The 9155-nt window shown below is 30.0% G+C and overlaps 1 protein-coding gene across 6 annotated transcripts in view; it reads right to left on the bottom strand.

The window, feature by feature from the left end:
* Positions 1 to 8715, bottom strand: part of LOC143229108 (uncharacterized protein C2orf42) — a 100964-nt gene extending 92249 nt beyond the window's left edge. For 2 of the 6 annotated variants that reach the window (XM_076460948.1, XM_076460954.1), the window contains exon 1: positions 8434 to 8715. In XM_076460948.1, the coding sequence (XP_076317063.1) occupies positions 8434 to 8508 (75 nt within the window). In that variant the 5' untranslated portion in view covers positions 8509 to 8715. Of the gene's footprint in view, positions 1 to 8344 lie in introns of all 6 variants that reach the window. The other 4 variants (XM_076460953.1, XM_076460949.1, XM_076460950.1 and 1 more) reach the window with 4 other exon arrangements.
* Between the last annotated feature and the right edge of the window lie 440 nt (positions 8716 to 9155).

The raw sequence follows: 9155 nt of genomic DNA on the forward strand, positions 1-9155 counted from the left end.
CATGAAGTGGATTCATAGATAAAGGAATATTTGTTTCAGTTTCAGAAAGAGGAAAATGATCACCCCAAATAAAGAACAAAAGGGAATGAGTATCTGCCAAAATTCTCTTGGGAGAATAATGGATTTCTTTGGATAAGATAAAGGTGGAAAATTTGGGCCTGAGAAAAGTGAAAAGAAAACAGAGGATCTAGACTCCAAATCTGAAGAAGGGAAACAATCTCCATCTCCCATCAAACAATGGCTGTCATCTTCTTGAAAGACAAAAAGGATCCTGAAGACAGTTTTTGTTTGTTCAGTATGAATAATATTTTGATGTCCTACACTGAACAAAGTGGAAGTGACAGTAACTTAAGATTTCATTACGTAAAATAAAAAGGACCTAATAAACCTACAGGTTCAAAATAATATTAAAAGTTAATTGTAAAAGTAAAACTGAAGTTCAAGCATAAATTTTCAACAACAACGTGTTTGGTTTCATTAAATAAAGCTACAAGAAAAAATCAGGAATTTCAATAAAGCTCATGCATGAAAAAAAATGTGTTGCACTCCTATTGGTGGATGGTTGTCACATGCTCATTTTTTACAAAGTAATATGTGGAAACACAAGTTAGGTTCTAGGTAGGAGCCTCATGGCTGATGGTAAATGAAAACATCTGCATACAGAGGGCAGCACTATACCAAGAAAGCTATGTGAGCAAACACTTCAAGAGTAAAATAGCATGGTATTACATCGACAACTTGCATTCACAAAAGTCATGTAAATATCTTAACTGACCACAACAAAGTCTCACTATATGTGCATAGATTATTAAACTAGCACACCACTCATAAAAACCCTACTGTGCTAAAATGAACAAACACAACTAGGCTTTTACATGCCCTTTACTTAAAAAGTTATACTCCACTACTTCTTGAAATTTAATTTCATAAATACTATTTATTGTAATGTTTAGGACTAACACAGCTGTTGGAGAGGATTCAGAAGAAGTTTACTACTATAAGGTAATTCTATAGATGAACTGGTTGTACAATAGATTGAAAATTATTTTCTCTTAAAAAGCAAAGATAATCAAAATTTATGGATCAGGTGGATTTTTAAAAATCTAAGGATTTAAAGATAAGAAATCATAACTTTAGACCTGCAGAACAGATGAAACAAATGAAGGTATTACAAATAACAGACTTACACATATTGAGGTTCAAAAACAACATTAAAACAAATTACATAATTCCAGGTGAATACTCATATTTTAGTTAGCCTTGTCTGTAACTGTCATTAATATTTTTCTATATAAATGAAAAAATGTTATGAGCATTATAGTCTTATCTGCACATTCTTTGCTTCTTTGAATCTTATTCTGTACAATGCCCTGTGTTGTATGCACATTGTAACGTATCTTAGCAACAGTCAGTAAAAACAACATGCAAAGAACTATCATTTGGAATACATATAATAGTAAAAGTACAGGACGTTTTATACCATTATTTGTTTACTTAATGTTTTCATTGCAATATTATTGCTCAATTATTAAGTCTTTCTTAAGACATCTCTGACTATTTCTACTTTCTGAAATAGCTACTGGTGAACCTATTATGACCATAACACCAATAAAATATCCTATATAGGAAAACTACATAATTACATTTAATACAATGACAACACAGGTTGCAGCTTTTCTGTAACTTTTTCAATTAAAAAAAAAACTGTTGCTTTTCCCCATTACTGTCTTTCCAAGTATCGTCATTTTCACTGCACACTAATCTTTAAGCTCTTAGTTCACATTGCTATCAGTGGCATAAGTGATTCAGCCATAACCACTATGTACAGTGTTGCAAAATAAAAGAAGAATTCCAAAAATAATGACAGGTGTAATATTTAATATATTAAAAAAAAGTAAGTACTATATTTGAACAATAAAAATCTTCTGGAAGAGAAAGGAAATTACATTTTTTTAATTTATATTACCCTATAGATGTATAGAGAATTTAAACATTCAAATATTCATTTAGAGGTATTTTAACCATCCCCTGTACATAATCTTTTGTTAGGGAGCTACAGAATGATCTTTACAAATCAAAAAGATCTGTTTCAAGCTCTTAATTAACCATTTTGTGACAGGCTTGGTATAACATATGAGTCAAGTATTTATAATTTTTGATACAAGTGTACCTTCACAAGATTTAGCAGACTTTTAGTGATGATCACAAGTCTTTTATATACACACACACACACACACACACAAATTTTTTTAAATAAATTAACTTTAATAAAAATTAATTTCCAAAAATAGAGAATGTCTCTTTACTAGTCCCAAAGTAAAGTGATTCTCTTTTTTATTATAAAAAAACTATCCTTTGTCCCAAAGATCTCATATTATTTGTGTAATCTTTGAAACCTCCTAAATATATTTCAAATGTTTTTTTCAGTAAAACTTTATATTTTGTCTGCTATTTTCTCTACCCTAACTACATGGGGACTAAACTTGACCCATCTCATAAGCCATCACAGAAAATTAGGAAATAAAAATTATGCTTTTTTTTTTGTTCCAGAAAAGTACATATAATATAAAAACAACGTTTAGTCTAAATAGCTCGAATCTCATAACACTGGACATTTATGTATATTTAGTGTTTTTACTACATTGACCTTCCAGTCGTGCCTTGCTAACATTACAGAAATTGGACTAATGTGGTGCACATGTACTCATGTTACTGTAGCCAATACTATAAAACTGACTTTTACTGGTTTTAGTCTTTACAAAGAGACCTGTCTTGACTGTGCTTCAGTGGAGTGGTATTTGGTAAAATACATTCACATTTTTTTCTTGATTTCACATTTCAGTTATTAAGAATTTTATATTTAAATAGATTACTACTATTCACAAGAATTTTTAAAGTTTTCTTACAACATAGAACACTAAATAAGTATAGCAAACAATTATATCTTTGAGTTATGACAACCTTTGTACTCGTTTGCTGCTTGCCATAAGTTGCTTAGCCTCTTCTAATTTTGCATGTAGAGAATGTGAAATGAAATAATTTTTTTTTGGGGGGGTTATATATACTTCTGAAATAATAATAAAAAAAACTATACTGATATCAAATAATTCTACTATAATTTATCAAGCTTGGTAACTAAGCTGTATTTTGTCAATAAAGTATGTAATTTTGAGCAGGTTAAAAATGCAACATACATGCTTAAAATCCGAGTTTGAAAAACATAAGGTTGGTTTCTTGCACTTTAAAGTGGCTGAGAAATCAACTAGGTGAACAGTTTTGAGCTTTCAAATGGTTATTTGCATGTCATATATTGAATAAGTGTATATAAGGGACTGTTTCCAAAAACAGAAAGAGATGAGCAGGGCTATTGTGCTTGATTCAGTGCATAAGCATATCTTGACAAACAGAAAAGATATGAGGTTCTTATTTTATATTCTAATTTTAGATTAAGAAATTAAAGTTTGAATTATAATCTAATAATTGGATTCCCAGCTTACTGAGATATATTCATAAAATAGTAGACTGAAAAAATTTTAAATACAAGTCAACAAACATGATGACATGGCCTATGACTCATGGCTTGTTGCAAAGAGAGCCAAGGTAAGTATGAATTCTTGAACAAATAATAATCACTGATAATATTTTGCAAGTACAAGTGTTCAAAAATTGTCATTCTACTAATTCACAAAAACTTAATAGTTCCCTCAAATAATAAAGAGATGTTTCAGTTCAGCACTTGTCAATTGTATGTCAAAAGTCTTAAATTAGTGTTGGGTCAGATTTTTAATAAAATCTGTTCAAGGATCTTTTGCAAAGTTTGAAGTTTTTGTTTTGTTTTTTCTATAGTCAACATGATTTAAATAGTAGAAAATATCTTACTTTAACAATCTTTTTATTCCTTGAATAAGTTACTACTATTGTAAATAAAAGTAAAGGTATGGATTTAGTGTACCTAAATTTTTAAAAGCATCCAACAAGGTGCCACCTAAGAGGCTTGTTAAACAAATGATCTCTTTAGTTGTGAACAGTTTGGTTCAGCAGAGAGAAAAGAGACTGGATTGAATAGAAAAGCAGAAATAGAGTTCACTCAAACTAGGTTAATGCCACAAGTTTGCTACATCAGACCTCAGTGATATTAAAGACTTGGATGTTGCTGGTTGTGAGACTGCTGTTGTTTTACAAAAGAATTTGGTCCATCTGGCTTTTAACTATACTAAATGCAAGATTTAAATCATAAGTAAAATTACACAGTTTTTAAGAAAAATATATCTGTACATTTCACAAAAACTTAAATTATTCACAACCATAGTTTTGAAATATAGAACTGTTATTATTTTTTTTATCTTCTTTGACTATGTAATTATGAGATTTTATGAAGTACTGATTATTACAAACATAATTTTGATGAGAATAACCTTAACTTTGTTAAGCAATGAGGTTCTGGTGTTTTGGTTAATAAGCTGCTTGAGCTATCAAAACAACGTGCTGCTGCTATTGTTATGACAAATAGAATTTTAGGTTGTATTTATTACTATTAAAATACAAGTCTAATAAGGTTAAATCGTATAATAATATGATGATATGACAATTTATTTTAAAGTGAAAAGGACTTTAAACATAACAGAATACCATTAAAAATAGTACTACAATTAGTTTCTGCAAATAGGTCAATGAAAGAATGCACTGCAGCAACAGTGCAAATGGAACTGTCTATTTTTCCTTAGAAATGTGCACAGTTAAATATATGTTGAAATTATGCACTGAAAAAAATCATTCTGAAAATGAAATTCAAAACAGTAACCATAATATTTTGAAATAAAAATAACAAAATACATGATAAAACAAACTATACAGAAGAACTGTCAAAAGCATAATATAAAACTCTTATAGTGAGCATAAGCTAATCTTAATTTGATAATATGCATTAGCTAGAAAGCTATCAGATAAAAGAATCCAAGTAATGATAGGGTTAACCAGGGCTCACGCTATTGCGTGCCATATTTACCAATGGCTATTATTTTTGTTTTTTGGCAAAGAAAAATTGTAATTGGCGAATATACCAGCGAAACATTGTTTACAAAATGCTAGACTGGTTCACTACATTGACGTTTTTTTTAATGCAAGTATGCGGTAAGCAGATAAAAATCAATAACCCATCTGCATTCATGCAAGGTCATAGTCAGGATCGACAAACGTGTGAAAAATTGTTCAATCAACAGCGACCTAACGGGTTGACACGAATAACTCATTTATATGTGGTTGATTAGCGGCGCTATAATTAAAGGACGACCACGAAGATTGTGATGGCTTTCACACCTGTAATTATATTATCTAATGGCTCATGGCTTGGCCAGTAAGTTTAATTAAAAGCGGTTACTGGATTAGTACCATAGTAAACACGCACTTGTAAAAAACAAAATGTTAATTAGTGGAAAGATTCTCTATAAATTGAGCCAATATGCAGCGAATTCATCAGATCTCAGAATAGCTTCTTCACATGCCAAATGTCCCTTAGACAGTGAAAGTTGTCTTATGCCTCCATCAGAAAAATCCAAATCTGAAACTGACAGTTCACGATCATTCCAAGAAAAATGGTTGAATGAATTTAACTGGTTCAAACATGAAGCCTCTACAAAGCAAATGTTTTGCACATTGTGCATTAAAGTACAAAACTCAAACACTTTCACAACTGGTTGTGCAGTAATGAAAAAAGACAACTTAACCAAACATCATAAAACAAAAGGTATTTATTGACTGAGTAAATGTTGAGACTTATTTGGATAGTTAAACTTATAAAATTATTAAATATAATAAAAAAAATATGCCCATGTCAATTTATTTCCTAATACTTTAGCAGTGTTATTACATTAAAAAGATGTTGCAATGCATGAGGTAATTCATTTTTTTATCCTTTAAAACGTGTCTGAGGAATTCGATGAGTGCTAGAAACCTGGAAAATATCATGTGTCTGTCAACAGATGGTCCAAACACTGGAAATTTTGATTTTAAACGTGCCTTTAAGATCTGGAGTACACAAAAGAACAGACGCATTCTAATGTAATCATTAAAACAAAGGCACCAGTTGTAACTGTAAATGAGTCGTAAGGCACAACAAAATGACATGCTTCAAGGCATGTATATATTTTTTCATTTTGTCATGAATTTGTGTTCAGATTTTCAGCATGAATGTCACTGAAACTTGTCAAGTTTAGTTTGGTGATGTTTGAGTGATGATATATATTTTATTAAGCAGGGCTCTCACTAGAGAGACTTGGGAGAAGTGGTCTCCCAAAACAGACCAAACCTCACCCTTCTTAAGCTCAAGGAAAAGCCATCTTATACAGATTATATTATAGAAGAAAAGAATGCTATTGACTGTAAACTTTTCCATAATTTTGTAAAATTAGAGCAAAACTTCTCCCTGGTTTGCAAGTCTAGAGAGGCCCCTGTTTAGCAGCATGTAATAACAGTTACTTTTAATTTAGTGACTCGTCTTCCCATGTCATTATTGTAATGATTTGTGTGTGAAAAACATTGAACTTTGTAACTGTGAAACTGTTGTTTTATAATAAATTTGATAAATGATAAATTCATTGAAATAAAATGTATGATAAGAACTTAGTTGTCGTTTATTCGTTGACTGTCTTATCACATGTGACTGGCTGGAGGGTTGGATACGGATCAAACCTATCTGGCTAAAACACTGGCTAAAATTGGCTACCAAAAAAATCATTTGGCTAATAGCCTGGCTACAAAAAAATTCAGTCCAGGGTAAGCGCTGGTTAACAATATAATTTATGAAATCAAAACAATTGGACAAAATGATGCACAAGTTTTGCAAGAAAGCCAAAATGACAGTTTGCTAAATAGACAGAAATCAGTAAACTTAAAATAAATTCCATGTATCCTCTCTCATTCCCATTTGTTATAGCTTGGAGCTAAACTTAGCTCTGCTTTCACTTTGAGACAAAAGCCACTGTCACTCATAACAAGTTTCTCCACTGTCAACCAACTTTGGACAAACTATTATATTCCACCAGATCCTAATCCCTTTAAGTTATAGAATATATCAGTCAAAACAAATATACATTCTTGATGACGAGAAACCCACTTGAAATAAAAATGTATCTCAGAACAGCTGATATGAATATTAACACTGTTATTGATAAGGAGAGAACAATGTTTTGACCTTCCTAGGTTATCTTCAGGTTAACAGTGTTAATACTCATAACAGCCATTCTGAGATAAATTCTTAATTCATTTGAATGTTCAATTTCAAAGTCATGAGACTAATAAATCAAGGAATTATATTTTTGAACTTGATATAAAAACACTTTAAAAATTATAACTACAATAAACTTTATTTGCAATGATAACATGTTATTATCATTCAAAGGCATAAGTTTATCTGAACATGTTAATTTTCTTTTCACAATAAATCATAGGCATATAAACTACAACTATTCATATCAGTATTTATGTTCTGCACTAACAGTGATTACAACTTTCGTTAACTCTTTCCACTACTGAACTAATGATTGTGAATTATTCATACTGTCATCAATAACCTCTACCATTAAATTCAACATTCTTTAAAATTAAAGAATGGCACATTTTGATTATGAATAATATTTATAAGTATAATGTGTCACACTTTAATTTTAACATTAACATTTTGACTTTGATTTGTCTAGTCATGTACTTCTTTCAGATTCAAAATATTGTTGGTTTTAAATCAAATTCATTTTCAGTTATGTTGATTGTCACTCATATTCACTGCTCTTTTTTTTTTTTAATAATTAATTCATTAAACCAGTAAACGTAAAAGCACTTTAAAGCAAACGGAACTTATTGAAACAGTAACAAAAAACAGATATGTTTAACATATATACATACATTTATATATATACATACATACACACACAAATAGACATATGCACATCATAACACTAACAGCTGATTTAAATAAAATTCTGATCAAACTACCTAATACTTTATATGTTATTGCAATATAATATTATGAAACATGTTTGTCATTTAGGTCCAACAGTGTTCTTTTCTTAGCTATGTTATTTATTTTCACTGTTGTTAAATAATGAGCTTTCCAAGCATGCCTAGAGGCATAACTTTTATCGAGAACAGAACAAGTAGCTTATATTTAGAACCTTTAACTACTTAACTACATAATCAGCTTTTAACAATTAAGAAGCTTGGTCATTATGAAATTGTAAACGAAATGCGCAAACACATACAGTACGTAACTGTACAGATAAGTACTACTACGATTAGTTAACATTTTCTACGAACAACATTAGTTATGGTAATACGCACTAACACTACTCACATTCTAAATTTGTTTTGATCATAATCTAACCTAGCAAGTCGTATACGTACATCACACTAATATTTTAAATATGTAAGCAGTCTTCCTACCTTTTTACAAAAACTTGTATAAAAATTTACGATCGTATTGTGTATAAAGCTGATTACGACCACACGCACACACATGCTTAAGTTCGACAATAAATTAAAGCCGTTATTAATACCATTCTTATCTTTTAGTTTGTCATGTTAACCATATGAAATGTCATATTGAGTTTAAAAATTTCAATAAAATATTTAAACAGTTGAATTTGAGTTATATTAAAAATTGATTCATATTCCTTATCAATATAAGTAATTTACAAGTTCACATGTTGTGTAATTTCAAATCGAAGAGAGTATTATTAATAATTTTTTATGTTTTTTTTATGTAAAAATGCAGCAAAAGTAATGCCGATATGGAACAAAACTGATAAAATTTAAAAATGCATTGTTTGCAATACAACATAGAAATTTAAGTAAAAAGAGAAATAAAAGGTACAGGGAAGAACAAACTTAATCGCCCTACTGAAGGTACAAACGAAACAATCAAGAATAAAATCGATGCCTTAAATTTAAAAAGTTTAAATTGTGAGATTGGTTAGAAAATCTACAGAAGTGTGGTAAATCTGATTGAAAGAGAAACTAAGAAATTGTGGAAAGTTTATGAAAAACAGCTGGCAAATTTTTGAACTACTGGAAAATATTTTATTTAATGTTTTACAGGCAAAATAAAATTTTGTTTAAGAGCTTTCGTCTGTGTCCAACACGGAGAATCGAGCCTCGTATTCTGA

The sequence above is a fragment of the Tachypleus tridentatus genome, chromosome 10, assembly GCF_004210375.1.
Source record: "Tachypleus tridentatus isolate NWPU-2018 chromosome 10, ASM421037v1, whole genome shotgun sequence".
NCBI classification, from domain to species: Eukaryota; Metazoa; Arthropoda; class Merostomata; order Xiphosura; family Limulidae; genus Tachypleus; species Tachypleus tridentatus.